Source organism: Enhydra lutris, unplaced genomic scaffold (assembly GCF_002288905.1).
Source record: "Enhydra lutris kenyoni isolate GAN:26980312 unplaced genomic scaffold, ASM228890v2 scaffoldscaffold50, whole genome shotgun sequence".
NCBI lineage: Eukaryota > Metazoa > Chordata > Mammalia > Carnivora > Mustelidae > Enhydra > Enhydra lutris.
The window spans coordinates 16577475-16594840 of NW_019154134.1; the positions used below are offsets into that span (position 1 = coordinate 16577475).

General features: G+C 41.6%; 1 protein-coding gene across 2 annotated transcripts in view; it reads left to right on the plus strand.

The window, feature by feature from the left end:
- Positions 1-17366, plus strand: part of LOC111156870 (microtubule associated serine/threonine kinase family member 4) — a 555459-nt gene that overhangs the window by 335181 nt on the left and 202912 nt on the right. The window contains exon 6 of one of the 2 annotated variants that reach the window (XM_022517982.1): positions 9778-9858. The exons of the other annotated variant lie outside the window; for it this stretch is intronic. Within the exon in view, the coding sequence (XP_022373690.1) occupies positions 9778-9858 (81 nt within the window). The remainder of the gene's footprint in view (positions 1-9777; positions 9859-17366) is intronic. 2 annotated transcript variants of the gene reach the window in all.

Genomic DNA, 17366 nt, shown 5'->3' on the forward strand with positions numbered 1-17366 from the left:
TTTCTTGGATGCCACTCTCTGAGCTGCTGGTACTGTTTGGTTAGTTATCAAACACTGTGAAGAGCTGTCATTGTAAGAAGAAGGAGGGTGAGTGCCCTTTGTCGGTAATTGTACCAATATGGGGAGACTCATTCATTCATTTTTCAGACTTCTTTTTCTTTTTTTATTGAGGTATAGTTAACATACAGTGTTATATTAGTTTCAGGTGTACAATGTAGCAATTCAATGATTCTCTACACTGTGCACTGCTCATCAAGATACGTTTGCTCTTAATCCCCTTTATCATTTTTGCCCACCCCACACCAACCCCCTCTTTGGCCATTACCAGTTCTCTGTATTTAAGATTTTGTTTTGTTTTGTTTTTCTCTTGTTTTTCCATCTATTCCTTAAATTTCACCTATGAATGAAATCATATGGCATTTGTCTTTCTTTGTATTATTTCACCTAGCCTTGTATCTTCTAAGCCAATCCATGTTTTTGGAAATGGCAAGATCTCATGCTTTTTTATGGCTGAGTAATATTCCTGCGTGTATGTGTGTATGAACACAGACATACACTCTGCATTTTTTAAAAAAGTTTTTATTTATGTGTCAGAGAGAGTCCACGTGCATGTGCATGTGCACAAGCAGGGGGAGTGAGGAGACAGAGGGAGAAGCAGGCTCCCTACTGAGCAAGGAGCTTCCTGATGTGGGGCTCAATCCCAGGACCCGGGGATCATGACCTGATCCAAAAGCAGACGCTTAACTGACTGAGCCACCCAGGTGCCCCTCCTCTGCCCATATTTTTAATCAGATTATTTGTTGTATGAGTGCTTTTCCCTTATCACATATATCATTTGCAAATTTTTTCTCACATTCAGTAGGTTGCCTTTTCATTTTGTTAATGGTTTCTTTCATCGTCCAAATCTTTTGGTTTATCCCAATAGCTTGATTTTGCTTTTGTTGCCCTTGCCTGAGGAAATGTATCTAGAAAAATGTTGCCAAGACCAATGTCAAAGAAATTACTGTCATTGTTTTCTTCTAGGGATTTTATGATTTCTGGTCTCACATTTAGGTCTTTCATTCATTTTGAATTTGTGTTCATGTTTGGAGATAGAAACTGATCCTGTTTCATTCTTGTGCATGTTGCTGTCCGATGTTCCTGGCAGCATTTGTTGAAGAGACAGTCTTTTCCCCACTGCGTATTTTTGCCTCTTTTGTCTTAGATTAATTAACCATATAAGCATGGGTTTCTTTTTGGGCTCTCTGTTCTGTTCTCTTCATCTGTGTGTCTGTTTTTGTGCTAGTACCATACTGTTTCAATTATTTCAGCTTCATAGCGTATTTTATTTTTTTTTTAAGATTTTTATTTATTTATTTATTTGACAGACAGAGATCATGAGTAGACAGAGAGGCTGACAGAGAGGGAGGAAGAGAAGCAGGATCCCTGCTGAGCAGAGAGCCCGATGCGGGGCTTGATCCCAGGACCCTGAAATCATGACCGGAGCTGAAGGCAGAGGCTTTAATGCACTGAGCCACCCAGGCGCCCCTTCATAGTGTATTTTAATGTCAGCAAACATTTATTAAATATTTGAATGGACTGTTCTTGGCACTGGAGTTAGAACACACTTACTTCTTGGAGCCCACAGTCCTGTAGAGGAGAGACAATAAATGAATTTAAAATATGTCTCAAGTCACAGGTGCCAAGAAGAGAAATACATCAGAAAGAGAAGGAAACAGTTGGTGGAAGGGATGCTTGCAATTTCAAGCCTGGTCAGCGAGGTTGTAAAAGCCACTCCGCGGGATGTTTGGATGACTGAGGGAACAAGAGTTGGTGGCAGACAGAGCAGTCAGTGCAGAGGCTGTGAGATGGAAGTGGTTTTGGGGTACCAGAAGGACAGTGAGGAGTGGAGTTGCAAGGACAGAAGCCAGGAAGGGTTGGGGTGTACATGTCACATGGAGCTTTGTGGGCATGGTGAGAACTCTCCAGTTTTTTCATTACGCTAAATTTCAGGCAGGTACTGCAGAGAACAGTGTAGCAAACTCTTCATATGCCCATTACCCAGATTTAATAGTAACACTACTTTTACTAATTAATATTATATCTTACTCTCCCTCCCTAGATTATTTTGAAGCAAAGCATACTTTATTTAACCTATAAATATTTTTATGTGTATCTTTGAAAGATGAGAAATGAAAAGTGATCCTGATCCCAATATTATCTTAAAATAGTTAATATTACCACATACCCAGTCAGTGTGTGTGTCTGTTACACTGATTATTTCCAAGTATTTGATTATGTGTGTGTTTGGTATCAGGACCCACACAGGTTCATAGGCAGCCATTAATGGATTTGTCTCTCCATTCTTATTTAGCCCCTCCATCTCTTTCACGTCCCCACTTGAACATTTTGGTTTAAGACACCAGGTCATTTGTTGTGGTTTTCACTTTTTCCAGTTGAGCTTTTGCTGACCACGTCTCTCTGTCCCTGTGTATACTGTAATCACATTTTGATGTAGAAGCTTGATTGTATCCTGTGGTGGTGTGGCTTTTTCAGTAGGATTACATCATAGATGTTGCACCAAGAGGCACAGAACACTCAGGCATCATGATCATGGCTTAGATCCAATCGTTTATTAGGGTTTGAGAAATGGTACTCTAATTGGAGCACTCTTTCTCTATTTACCTGTTGGAATAAAGAGAAGCATTTTCTTATCCATGAAGTGCAGTCCCTAGGGAAATCAGGATAAGTGGTAATTTTTTTTTTTTCTTTTCCAGTTTTCACGATGAATGGGGTAGTTCCCTAGCATCTTCCAAAGGGCGCCCTGACTGGCTGGTTCCCTCCCCCAACCCTCCTTCTTTCCATCTGTCCTTCATTCCTTCCTTCCTTCCCTCCTTTCCTCTTCCCTTCTTCACTCTTTTCTTACTTCCTTTCTCCATTCTCTCTTTGAACTCATGGCCTTAAACTTCAGGTGTGTTCTAGTACATTACCATTGTCACTCCTATTCATGCTCGATTTTCTGGGGCTTTTTGGCTAAGTTTCCTAGATTTTTAGGCTTTACTTAGAGTGAGAGAGAAACTGTTGGAGTGTTTTGAACACAGGAGTGATATTCTGGAAAAAATCACTCTGGAATTTGTGTATCCAACAAAGCATAGAGAGTGCCAGGGAGGAAGTGGAGAGATCAGTGAGAAGAAAATTCTAATCATCCAGCCAGACAGGACATTCCTTGGATCAGAGTGGTTCAGGGGGAAAGAATGGTGAGAGTCTGGATATTTTACATTGCATGGAAATTTATTTGGCACAGAGAGGAGGATGGGGAGTTTGGGCTTGGATATTTTAAAATAAGAGTATTAAAAAGAAATTCAAGGGAAATTGTTTCGTTGTCCATTGACAATGTGGAACTAAAATTCACTTAAGATCTGTGTAAAGAGGGGCGCCTGGGTGGCTCAGTGGGTTAAGCCGCTGCCTTCGGCTCGGGTCATGATCTCAGGGTCCTGGGATCGAGCCCCGCATCGGGCTCTCTGCTCGGCGGGGAGCCTGCTTCCTCCTCTCTCTCTGCCTGCCTCTCTGCCTGCTTGTGATCTCTCTCTGTCAAATAAATAAATAAAATCTTTAAAAAAAAAAAAAAAAAAAAAAAAAAAAAAAAAAAAAAGATTTTTGGAAAAAAGTTTTTTTAAAAAAATTTTAAATGTGTTTTTTTTTTTTTTTTTTTTTTTTTTTAAGATTTCACTTATTCATTTGACAGAGAGAGACACAGTGAGAGAGGGAATGTAAGCAGGGGGAGTGGGAGACGGAGAAGCAGGCTTCCCGCTGAGCAGGGAGCTCGATGTGGGGCTCGATCCCAGGACCCTGGGATCATGACCTGAGCTGAAGGCAGACGTTTAATGACTAAGCCACCCAGGCGCCCCTCTAATGTGATCCTTAAAGTAGTTTATTTTAAGAAAATAAAAAATTTAGAAAATTTAGCTTTTGGGGAGGCAGAGTGGAATTCTTTCTTTCCTCCTCCTTCTTCTTTTTTTTTAATCATAACCCTACTTTTGCCATATTTCCTTTCATGCTTTCCCTAACTTTACTGAGCAAAGTTGATCCCCCTTCTATTATATCTTTATCATTTCTTATTGTTATGCTTTTCATATTAGTTAAAATGGCCTCCCTATGGTCATTACACAATGTCTATGTTCCCGGTATGGATTTGCTACCACTGAGAAGTCGATATGGTCAGTTTTCTTTGAGCCCACACAGTAGGAGACGTCATTACCTAGTTAACAAATACCCTGGAGCATGTTGGCGGGTTAGGGGTTAGAGAAGGGTTCTGGGAATATTTTATGAATCTTCTCTAGCCCACATGAACCTTGGTACAGTTAGAAACAGGTGACCCTCTAGATGGATGCAAAGCTTAGGGTATTTTTGTTTAAAATGGGCAGAGGGGGGGTAGGTGGAGGTTGTGGAAGCAGCCCAGAGCCATGCAGCAGGTTTGGCAGGGTGGGAAGCAGGCTGGACTTCAGCCTTCACTCCCCCGCCCCCTGCCCCGCACCCCGCTCAGCCCCTTTGTGAAAGGCACAACCTGAACAACTGCACATGGCACCCCTGCAAGTGAAGGCCTTTGGGATAGGGGAATAAATACACCAGCATCTAACCATAGCACTGTCACCAGTTGTATGCTCTCAGTTTCTTTGTCTGTGAAATGATGAAATTTGACTTCATAGTTTTTAAATGTAACTACTCAAACACGGTTGTTTGATCACAGATTGGCTGTGTGGACCAGCAGCAGTGCTTGAGAATGAGAATTCTTGCTAAAATAAAATTTAATTTGATCAAGTACTTCTCAGCAGACCGGTGGTTACTGAATTTTAAAACATTTTAAAATGCATCAGAAGAAATGAGTCAGATAGTTCTTCATACACAACAATGGAAGTACACTTAGTCCCCAGTTAGGAGTACTGTGCAAAATTGTGTTATTTGAATAAATACAGGATGAAACTTTCCGGCTTCCAAAATGTACGTTCTCCCTTTACTTCCTTATTCATATTTGATTGCTTTTGTAAAGTAGGTAGCACCGTGGTGTTCTTAAAAATCACTTTTCAAAAAATAAAAACACAAGCTCCTATCTCTTGCATTTCCAGTTGGTATTTCCCATCGTAGGGTTTTGCCTGTTCATACAAGGGTTTGCTTCACATCAGAGTTCAACATCCCCCAAATTAATGCAGTTAGTTTATTCCTCTTTCTGATGATTGCCTTATATAGAAAAAAAATCTAATTGTTTTCATTCGGCACCATTCCCCATGTCTTTCTTGTGGCACCTGAGTGATTTTGTTAACTCCACCAAAGGAAGAGTCAACAGAACTTCTCCCGGTGGCCCGATTCTATTCGAGAGCATCCCTGGGAGGTGGGAAATAGTTGAGGTTGGCTGAGATAAACTCTTTCCCAAGTATGATACTGTTGCTTTATATATATATTTTTTTCCAGCCTGTATGATCAAGGGACTTTTCATTTCACTGAGGTGAAAACTCGGTCTGTGAGTGGAGCGACTTTGTTTTAAAAAAAAAAAAAATCAGAAACCAATTACTTGATATGCAGAGCTGAAAGCCTCATTCCCTTAACGAAAGCAGTGCAGTGTGCTCCGCTGTTAACCTGAGGAAGGCGGCTGACATCTCTTGATTACGGCTAGAGGTGGAAGGACCCAAACTTGCAGGATCCCCCTCCCCCTAGAGAGATTGTTAGTCCAGTCCTTTCTAGAGGTTCGTTTTGGCTCTCTGTCATCACCGGGACGCTGGCAGGGAATGTGTGTCATGGTTACAATACAGTGTGGTAACATACAACAAGCATGAAAGCCCAGCGGGAAAGGCTGCAGATTCCGGGGCTGACCTTGGAGTAAGTATTGTCTGTCTTTAATATTTTAATGCTTTCTGCATGGTACTCCGCTTTCCTGCAACCAATAGCTCTTTAGCATTTGTTTGTACTGCCAGCCTCAGAGCACCGCAGTGTGAGGTGGAGGAACATGTCTTAAATGCATGGCTTTTGGTTTTCAGTGGAGGGGGAGAGCCAGACCCTGCATTTTGCACTGCAGTCAGGAGAAGCGTGGCTGGCTGCGTATGTAAAGTTACTAAACCTCAGTGCTGGAAACATCTTAACAGCTCATTGTGAAAGAATGCCTCAGCAGGCCATGGTGTAGCTGTCTTTTTCTCCTCTCTCACTGTTTGTTTATCCCCATGCTGCCTTTTTCTCAAGAAAGGCCTCTGTCTGCATTGAATAACAGGAGACGTGACAATGGATTAGAGTACAAGAGAAGGGTTATTTGTAACGTTCATTAGATGTGATCCATGTTTTATTTGTGCAACAGAATATTAATGAATTGGAGTGCATTTTGAGTCCTCTCTGCAGTCTCCAGCCACTGCATATGCAGTGTTTACCTAGTTGAGGATCTGTGTTTGCTTAGCTTTTTTTTTTTTTTTAACCCGTTAACTCATCTGACCGCCTTCTGATTTGATGTCGCCCCGTGAAAATGCCCACATCTCATTTGTGGCGCAGAAGTTAAACATCTGTGATGCAGGAAGTGTCAGCAAATTTTTATTTTAAATCTGTTAGTCAAAGATGCAGGAACTGTGAGTTAGTCTGTGCTTGGCACGCTGAAAATAATAAACAGTCACATGTAAATCTGGTAGGGAAAGAGAGATACCCCTTTTTCTAACTTCCAGTGAAGATAGAAAATTACATTTTAGCTGAAATTCATACAGTCCCAGTCATTTTGTGCTGGATTACTTCCAGGAAGAACCTGCAGGAAGAGAGTACTGTGCCCAGTTCTGAGTATTGATTATTCCTCTTAAATCCTGGATATGCATCATATAAGGGAAATTACTCTGTTAATAAAAAATTAATAAAAACACTACATTTCTGAAGTGATGTGAATACTTTTCTAGTCAGTCCTTGCTCTCAAATTTTACACTGATTTTTTATTAACAAGTACTTGCTTAGAAAAAGTTAGAGGGCTCTTAGAACCCTCTTGCTAGTTGTGGCATTTTTCATAATGGACATACAAGCCATATTTACCCATTGCCCTGTGCCCTTCTCTAACTCCACCCTAGAGTTCAGCCCTCACCATCCTCATGGCACATGGCACATCTCAGTGGCATGCACTCATTCTTCTACTTAAGGCACCTCTCTCTGGCATTCTGGAAATGCACAGCTCAGATGCCAGTGTTTTTATGTTCAAGACCCAGGGTATGAACCCCAGCATTGTTTCACCTCTGTTTCTGGTTGTTTCACTTACTCGTTTTTTCAGACTTAGTAGTATACATCCTTCCACATTATGCCTTGTCCTTTTGTTTTTAGCATCTTGTCCACTTTAAGAGGACACACTTGAAAGGAACTTCTTACTACACAAGCTCAGTTGTATCAAATATTCTACCCATAATTTTTGAGAGTCTGAGGTAGGCCACAGATTTTATGACTTTGTCAATGATGACCCAGCGCATATGGATCAGCTAAACCCGGGGGGTTCCCTGGATTTTGTGTTGGATCAGGTCACACCCCCTGGGTCTAGCCTCTGAATGTTACTGCACATTTAAAATCGATTACTCCTCCATTCAGGGAGCTTGACATGGTAGACTAGGGATCACTATTAAATGTCACTGTAGTGTTAGCATAAAATTTACTGTGAACATTTTGCTTACCTTGAAACGTAAAATCCCTCGTAGGTAGACATAGTTAATTTTATATTCATTCGTGGAGAAAGCAAATTCTGCAGTCTCTGAGTAAATTCATTTTCTAACCACTGCAGAGAAATATTCTAATGGGAAGTCTTAAAAATTACTGATTTTATTAAACGCAGATTTAATATGTATATTATTTTAATTATTTGGGGACCTTATAACACACCAACTACATGGAGTGGTTCTTGAACATTCTTCCACAGACAATACTATTTCCCTTTGAGGAGCGAGTGTTCTGTAGGCACTGCGGCTGTGGGCTATGACACCAGCATGTTTTATACTCTGTAGATACAATTCAGATACAATTCAGGAATCACTTTCTGATTCCTGTTTTGAAAACTGAAATTTCTGGATATGAGATACCAGATGCATAAGTATTTCAGAAGTTAATGGATCATTAATTTATTCAGAAATTTCTGATGTATAGATAGCATATATGTGGCTTTACAGTTTCTGAGAAAGTAAGTTGCTTTTTTTCTTTTTCTTTTTTTCAATTTAAGGATAGAAATTAGTTTAAGGATAGAAATAGACACTTGGGAGCATGTATGATCCCTGTCTCAGCTTGGCACCATGGCATGGCTTCAGTGCCTATGTATGCCTATTTTCGGACCCAAAGGGACAGATAAGATTGTACTGAGGTTAAATAATGTCTGTATCAGTAGACATTCCTGAGAGTTTTCCAATGAGCTGCTAAGTTCAAGTACAGCATGTATAAGAGCGGTGGCTTTTGAACGTGCTCTGAATGTATAAGGAAATCCGTTCCTTAGTTTACTAAGTACTGGCACCAAACCGGAAGATGGTTTTAAAAGATTAAAAAACAAAACAAAACTTTGTGGAGACATTTTATTAATAAGTGGGAGCATTTGGAGCAGTAATTTTATCTTTCAGTTTAAGACAAATACAGCCAAATCTCAATTATCCACGTAATGGGAAACAAGGATGGAACTGAGAAATTTGATAAGCCCAACTCTGATTTTAGCCACCGTTGCCATTTCTCTGTTCAGTAAAGGGCACAACCAGCTGGAATCAGACAACATACAGCTCCAATCCAGGACCCCTTCTTGAAGATAGGCAAACATCCAGGTACGGTGTAGGGTCATGGCCAGTAGAGAGGAGCGTTCTTAAAAAATCTCATTGCACTGTGGTAGGAATTTCTCTTGCTCACTTCAGCCAAAGAGTTGGTACCAGAGTACCTGGCTATTTCTAATTTTGTTTTTGGTGTGTAAAAATAATTGGGAATTGACTAGTATTAGATTCATACTTTGATAAATCCATTGGCAAAATTTTTGAGTGGGATATTTGACAAATTTAAGTTATAGCTCTTCCCTAAAAAAGGAGATATAGGAGGCCAAAAGGAAAAAAGATAAAGGCAATGTAGGCTCACCACCCTGTGATGAATATTTGAGATCTGGCTGGTGAATGGGCTGGATGGTTTGGATAGATTGGTGGGGGTGGGGATTATAATGGTCCTTGACAGATGAAATTCAAAAAAAAAAAAAACCTCTCTAGAAAGTAAAATAGTTTATAGTAATATGTGTAAGAAATTTTCACATTACTTATTATAAATGTAAGAAACAGTTTTTACCATTGCCCTTGAGAATTACAGAAAATGATGTTGGGTGTTTTTCACTGCAAAGCGCTTAGAAACGTATCTTCCTATTTGGAAATGTTTGCCGCTTTGCCTTTTTAAATACTACAGTATTTAACTTGAATTCTGTTGTCTGATAACTACTTCCCTCTAGCTCTACTGATTTACCGTTGATTGTTGATCAGAATATACTGAGTAAAAGGGGACTAGATTTTCTTTGCAGACATCACAGAAGGTACCTGCTAAGTTGCTCTGTGACAAAGAAAAGGCATAAATGCAAATGGCAGCGGTAGCTTTGAGGCTGTCAGTTTCCGCAGGAAGCATTGCCCTTGTTCTCTATTTCAGAGCTGGAAAATGGCAAGTGGTGAGCTGATTACCTGGAGGTATTGATAGGCATGCCACAGTGATTCTGGCCTAAAGGGAGCACAGTCCCTTAAATGAGTGTTGCTATTTTTACTGCCATCATTTCCCCAATTGGAATGACATTATTTTAACTTTCAGTCTCACTCCAAGGAGCCTGAGTCCAACCCCATCCAGCCCAGGCAGCCCCTGTAGTCCTCTCTTCGCTTTCCACTTCTGGAGGTAAGCGCGCTCCAGTGCCGGCCCGGCCTGTGGCTGTTGCTTTGTCTCTGCCTTCCCTCCCCGCAGACCCCACAACACATTACTGGAACACCTGTGACTGCAATACACAATTCATCGTCCTTTCCTAACTGTCATCTTAGTGTTAACAGAGCAAAGCAACAGAGTAAGGAAGACTGACTGAGTTGTTTGCTTGGTGATTTATGGGAGCACCTGGAAAATGTATGGTGCTTCTCCCAGTTAGCTCATCTTAACTATATTTCACTTCATGCCTGGTGATTAGTTGTTTAACTCCTGTGTGTATGGTAGTTTTTCCTCTCGCTTTCTTAGGAGACGATCTGCTGAATTGGACAAATTTTGACCTGTCTCTTACAGTACAACTTACTGCAGTTTCTAGAAAGTATTTCCCAATTCAGATTAAAGTATTGTAATGTGGGTTGCCAGAAATTATTTTATATCCATCCTGTTATTTACAGGACAAAATGTTTAAATTGTCTAAAAGGATTAGAAATGTTCATCTCTTTTAGAACTCCCAACTACATCTCCGCCTTCTCATTCACAGGCTGATGTAAATTAATTCTTCTCTTTTCTTTCAAGAAAGATCTCCCAAGGAGCTCTACTTGTGTTTTAGCCTAGTTTGTTAGAAGAATTCACGGTAGAAAGTACTGTTCACATTGTATGTGTAATACCTATGTTCTATTAATATTTTCATGAATTCAGTGTCTGGTTAGAGTGAGTCTCTCCATACTTAATTAGAGGATACACATATCCTCTGCAATACGCAGCCACCACCCCCAACCTTTTTTTTAATCCTAAGAGAGAAAGTGGAATGAAATTCTCAGTTGATGGAAAGAGTGACTTAAATTATTTTTTGTTACTGAATACCTTTTTCTGCACATACTCAAATGAATGAAAATTCATGGCCATTTCCTATCACTGGGTCAATTTAACCTATTTGTTTCTCTTATTTTCTAAAGTAAGACTGAACTAAAAATTTGTGAAGAAGAATTGACTGGGGAAATGAATTAATGACTTTGAACTTTGGTTCTACTCTTCTGCTGATGGGATTACATTTATTGTAAAAGTGACTTTCACATGAAAGTTCCATGCAATAGCTTTCATAAAGCATATAATATATGCTCTCTGGATATAATAGATCCTAAAGCATGGGAATAGTTTTCTGACAATCCAGGGAATTTTCCTGAGTTTATAATTTGTCTCCTTTTGGTGATCCAACTGAAAGTAATTGGACTCTCTTCTGAATTTTTTCTTCAGTGTAACATGTCTTCATTAAATGCTCACATTCCCTTTTCTTTTTCCTTTTTCAAGACAATAAGCTATTCAAAATGCAGGTGCTATCAGTAGTAGGGGAGAAAAGAGTCTGAGACGAATGCTGTTGGCAGTATGGAAGAGGAAGAGGTTGAAAGAGTGCTTTTGGAGAAAGATGTATTGGACCTGGTGATAATTGAACTGGACCTTGAAAAATCTTGGTGTTTCAGTGGGGCGAGAGATGGTGGTAAAGGACAAAAAAGCAGGCAGAACATAAAACAATGAAGGAGGTATGCAAGTGTGGTACTCTGTAGACATGCCATGTGTAGCTGGAACTTAAGATGGTTAAAAGAGAAGAGAACCAGGAGTTGTAAAGAGCTTGATATGGACTTAAAAATTAATTTGGGAGCATGAAAACTGAGCTAAAAAGTTTGACTTCCATTTTGTAAGCATTCCAGAGTTCTGAATCAGGAAAGGACCAATGCGAGCTTAGACTAAGAAAAGTGAACTTTTACCCTTAATACCCTTAATGGGTATTAAGAACGGATGGGATTTCAGGTGGAAACTCCAATGAGGATGCTGGTACAATACTTCATGAGTACCAAGTCCTGGATTAGGACCAGTGCCATGAATTTAATTCACATGTGCCAAGTACTTTATAGTTAACTAAATGCTTTCATATACATGATCTCATTCAATGTAATCCACCATTGTAAGACAGAAAGGGATAATGCTTCTGTTTACAGGTGAGGATGCTAATACACATAGAGATAAACCAGCTTTGCTAGCCAAGGATTCAGAATGAAGTCTCGTATTTTTCCCACTGTGACTAACTTAAGATACATAGTGCTCTGAGATCATTTATATTGAATTTTAATTATCTGGTTTAGGTAGACCTGTGACCTCTCTTTGTCATTTTTATTTCCCTTCTCTCAATGCTTCTCTCAATGCCTGGAATGTATTGTTTCGGAAGTGTTTATCAAAGAATGAATAAATGAGCAGATTGGAAGGAAAAGATGTATTAGTTAAATCACAGCTCACACATGAACCACCAAATAGAGAATGACTCACATTCTCACTCCCAGACCAAGAGCATGAGAGACTCACTGCTCCACATGGCGATTTAGGGATCCAGGGGGCTCTTTAGCACATGCTGTCAAGTTTGCCCTGGGCATCAGCTTCCAGCTGGTGAAATGGGAAGGGGCATGGGAGGTGGTGAACTGCCAGACATGAAGATGGCACACATCAGTTCTATTCATATGGCATTGCCCAGGATCTGCTGTTCTGACTGCACCTATGGACAAGAAAGGCTGGAAAGTACAGCTTACTTGTATTAGGGAAAATGAATTTGCTCAATAGTTAGCAGTCTTGATCAGAAAAGTTGATGAAAGAAAGTCACCCATGATCGGTCTTCAGTAAATAATTTCAACTAAATGATGGGCACTGAGATTTCTAGCATTAAATGAATGGACCTCAAGAGAGCAGAGTTGGGGAGGGAGGAAAGTCGTCACCCTGAGTCTGACCTTGAACACCGGAGATATCTCTAGGTTGTGATACCTGGTTGTCAGCTTGGGACTGGGCATCTTTCATGGTGTGCCCCCAAATAATAGTCTTGTATGAATGGAGAGATTCCAAATATGTTCATGCTATTACCACCAAACAGGATTTATTATAACGCTGCACGGATTTTTCTTTCCTTGATTGTGATGGATCAGGTTTCTTCTCTGTTCTTTTTTTATGAGTAGTGTTTGCATGTCTAGGGGGAGAGTGGTGGTGGGGAGCATTCACAGTGTATGTGCCCTTTTGAGGTGCTGACACACAGTTTCTAAATATGGCAATGGAAGATTCTGTTCCTTTCATAGTAAAGCCCTAGTGGCAGACTATGCTGAGACGGGAGTTAGTGTTCCAGCTCAGGCTTCCTGAAGGTTGCCCAGAAACAAGACATCTGCAGATTCTAGGGCAACTCTGATGCTAAATGAAGTTTAAGTTGAGCTTAGTCCATCTTGGGAGCAGAACCTTGCATCATTGCATGGAGACCACAGCGTAGTTTGAGGGGCTGTGGGCTCATGGGCAGTGGGCTGCCTCATTAAACCTTCAATTTCGTGCCGCTGGAAGTCTTCCAGAAAAGCCAGCTTCCCACTTAGCTGGAAGGATGCAGAAGTCATTCCTACAGCCAGCAGAGCAGTAGGACCACACAATTCCCAAAGTCCCTTCTGCCCTGAAATTCTGACACCTTTGTTGTCTTCCAGCAGGGCTGGAGAGAGATCCAAAATACACAATTTGTCAGTGAGCTAAAATAAATAAATATATATATATATATATATATATATATATATGGCCCAAATATTGGTTTATTAGTACAGACATGACCGAGAACATCTTAAAAACCTTGACTGGAATTTCTGCATGCCTTCTCTTTTCCCCATCTGAGCCAATCAGAGCAACTCAGGATTTCCATAATCCTCAATATTTCATAAATTGGTGACAGTTGAGTGTCTGGTCATATAATGATGACGTCAGTGCCTCATGAGCAATTTGAATATGACCGTGTGCGCTCCTAATCTTGACTCTGATCATGTAGCAAGATTCTAAGGGAAGCTGCCTCGTTTTACGTTCTCTGTGTCTTTCTTGGCACTTAGCCTGCCTCGCCCTCAGTAGGGACTCAGTAAGTAGCTGGTGGCTGGCTGCCTTTACTCAGCAGCTGCATTTCTATTGTGATCGAGCATGTTCTTCTGTGTCTCCATTTCATGCCCCAGCTTCTTGGTGGACAGCCTCCCTTGGCGCTTCCATGGCACTTAGTACACTCCTCCTGTTGGACTTCTTCCATCCTTAGTTTACCTCTCCATTTGTTTCCTAGAGTCTCAGGTCATAGACACACAGTCAGCTCTACTAGAGTCGGCAACGAAGCACATATTCCATTTCTTCTTATTTCCCCCGAACCCCCATCACCCTACATCAGCTGTGACTACAGTCACACAGGCCACATTGCTGGTAGGACTCAGGACTCGTTTCCAAGAAGAATATCGCCGCTGTGCTACACATCCCACAAGGACAATGTGTTTTGTCTATTTTTCTTCACAGATGTATCCGCAAAGTCTAAAATAGTGCCTGACACACATCGTAGAGGCTCCTTAAATATGTACTGCTGGAGAAATGACCATTATCCTTGGGGCTCAAGGCTGTGCTGATGTTTTTACCTGTCCTCAAAACATGGCCTATGCTTCTATAGTATGTGCACTTTTTAAAAAAATATTTTATTTATTTATTTGACAGAGAGAGAGGTCACAAGCACGCAGAGAGAGAGGAGAATCAGGCTCCCCGCTGAGCAGAGAGCCCGATGAGGGGTTTGATCCCAGGACCCTGAGATCATGACCTGAGCTGAAGGCAGAGGCTTAACCCACTGAGCCACCCAGGTGTCCCTAGTATGTGCACTTTGAGAATGGTGTTGACACTTGGGAGAGGTAGGGCGTACATTTTGATTCTTTCGTAAATACTAAATGATAGCCATCAGCATGTAAAAACTGACCAGGTATCAGTTACAAATGAAGTAAGGTTCAAGGCCAGAGTAGACTGGCGTTATCAAAGAGAGGTGAACCCCACAGTATATCAGAGACCAGGCCTCACTCTAGTGAGGGACTGAGAAAATGATCTCGAAGTCGTGTTAGATCCCACACCAAAGAGGATACATCACTCAAAGGGAAGGTAGATGATACTGTCATAGAAGAGGGCATCAGGGGCCAATGTCACCTAATCTCATTTTGCTAAGAGCTTTTCCATTTGTCCTGTTGCTGCTGGGAGGGTTCCTGGCTTCCCACAGCTTCCTGAATGCCCTTCATTTGTGGCCATGGTGAGGGGGAGACATAACAAGTATTTACCCAATACATGGTTGTATGTTATGATTTTGTGTCTCCTTTATCTGGGGAACCTGGAAGCATAAGGAAGTCACATGACAGCTAAACCCTTCTTGTTTCATTGACTTGATAGTATGAGCAGGACCATTTCTTTATAATTTTGGTTTCTCCACTTTCACTTGATGGAGAACATTGAGCAAATCGGAAGAAGCTGGTACCAGATGGCAGTTTTTTTGTCCTGTACGGATTCCAGTTCCCGTGCTTTTGTGAATGTGATGGGTTTAATGAATTGCCTTATGCATACTTGAATTTTATTTCAGAATTGCTATGTAGAGCTGACTCTGTTTAGTGCACACAGTCCGAGGACCGGCTCCACTAAGCAAAGCTGAACTGGATCATGAACGCTCTGCTGTTCCCGTGGGTGTGGGTCTGGGTAGAGATGGGGAAGGCTGGCATCAGAGGGAGGCAGGGGGAGTGTGGACCGGCTGGTTAGGCACTTCCCTGGGCCCCACCCCACTTTCTGCCTCTGCCACCTCCTGGAAGCTTCTGTTGCTTGTAAGACTCCAAAGAGGCAAGAATGAGGTGATGTGTGTGAGGTAGTCCAAGAGGGGATGGCTTGGGAGTAGACTCATGTGCAGGAACGGGGAAGGGTGATTAATAAGCTTACTGCAGAAAGATGCTTTGGGAGTTTTCCTTTGAGTTTCTTTTTCTAGAACATGTTCTTGTATTTCATTTCATTTCATTTTAAACTGATACCGTAAACTTACCTGTTACAAAGTTACTGAGCCACAGGCACGAAATCCTGTGAGGTCAGACAGCAAGCAGAACTCTCAAGTTCACTGGCGTCCTGGGAACGCATGCGTCCTTTCCTAACCTGTGCTCGTGCATTTGCAGGCATCTGCCTGTGCCACCCCCAGGGCGGCCTTCCAGGGCATTTGTTTCTGTCATGATGATTCTCAGGTTTTGGTTAAGTGTTTATGTTTTCATGTGCTCTGCTCTCCGGTTTAAGGACTTGGTTGAGAGGCCAACATGACTAACTTAGATACTTGCCTCACTGTTATCTTAGTTCTCATTTGTCAGGAGCTTGCTGCATACCCAGGGCTGCTCTTAGTCCCTCACAGAGATGAGTTCATGCAGTTGTCACAATCTGCCTGGGAGGCAAGGCTGATGTTGTCATTCTACAAACGTGAAAATGGAGGCACAGAGAAACAAAGTCACATGCAGTCAACACACATCTTGGTTTTCCCTGGTTCTGTTCCATTTATGCCTGTTCTCCCAGGGTGGTTCTTGAAAGGGCGTTCCCTGACTTTCAAACCCTCCCAAGTGTGGGCAACAAATTATACCCACCTACCTGTGTCAAGAAGGCGGCCTGATGGGGTTCAAACTAAAGCATCTGGTGGGAGAGCCCGCATTCTCACTCAGCGACATGGAAGTGAACTGTCTATGTTCTCCTTCAATACCTTGGAGTTGGCAGTCATGTGAAATTTGCCTTCTGATTAGAATATTCTACTCACCGGAGAGTTGATTTCATCACTCCATTTGGAGTTTTTCTGCTTGGGTCACTACAGAAGTGTATTTTTCAGTCCTCTGTTGAGAGTGTGGTTATGGAACTGGGGAGTATGTTTTGAGTTGGGGTGCCCTTTTTTTCTCTCTGTATAAAAAACTGATTTTAGACAGAGCCTAGATCGTGCAATAAGGGTTAAATTGGTTTCACTTGACAGTCAGGCTGTGCACCCCAGCAGCTCTGTTACCTGCTGCTGCTCTAACCTGAGCAGTCTATGCCGGGTTCCCTCAGCCAACACTGGCCTGCTTTGCCTGGGGGCTGACAGTGTCTCCCCATTGCTCTGAGGGTCCTAGGCCCTTGGAGCTCTACTAGAAGCCACACCTCCTCAGGCTTGAAGAAGGAGGCCCCCCCCACCCCGCCCCGCAACGTGCAGGGAGCCAGGACTTGCTCTGTGGCATTCCCCATTAAATGTTTGTGTGATCCTACCATTCAGGAGCAGTCATTATTACGGTCTTTCTAGACCAAACACTGGGTAGGAACAACTTTTTGAATTTCGGCTTTAGAATATGTTTAGAATATAAATTATAATATTTAGAAGTTACTCTTGAGAGTTTTAGCAGCTGTCTCTTATTTACGAAGTCATCTTGGGGCAGATGAAGAAATTACTTTGTTCTCTGTGTGTGTGTGTAGCTGAGGGAGTGGCGGTTCGGCTCTATATTTTCTTTGGTTTCTGTGTTGCTTTTAGACTAGAAAAAAGAGATTTCACGTCGTTTTTTAAAACCTATTTCCTGTACTTAAAATGTTGCTGCAGCCATTGACACCCACCCTGTTGATAAGAGAATGAAGTTGTGATATTCCTTGAAAGCAGAAGATGGTGATGATAATAC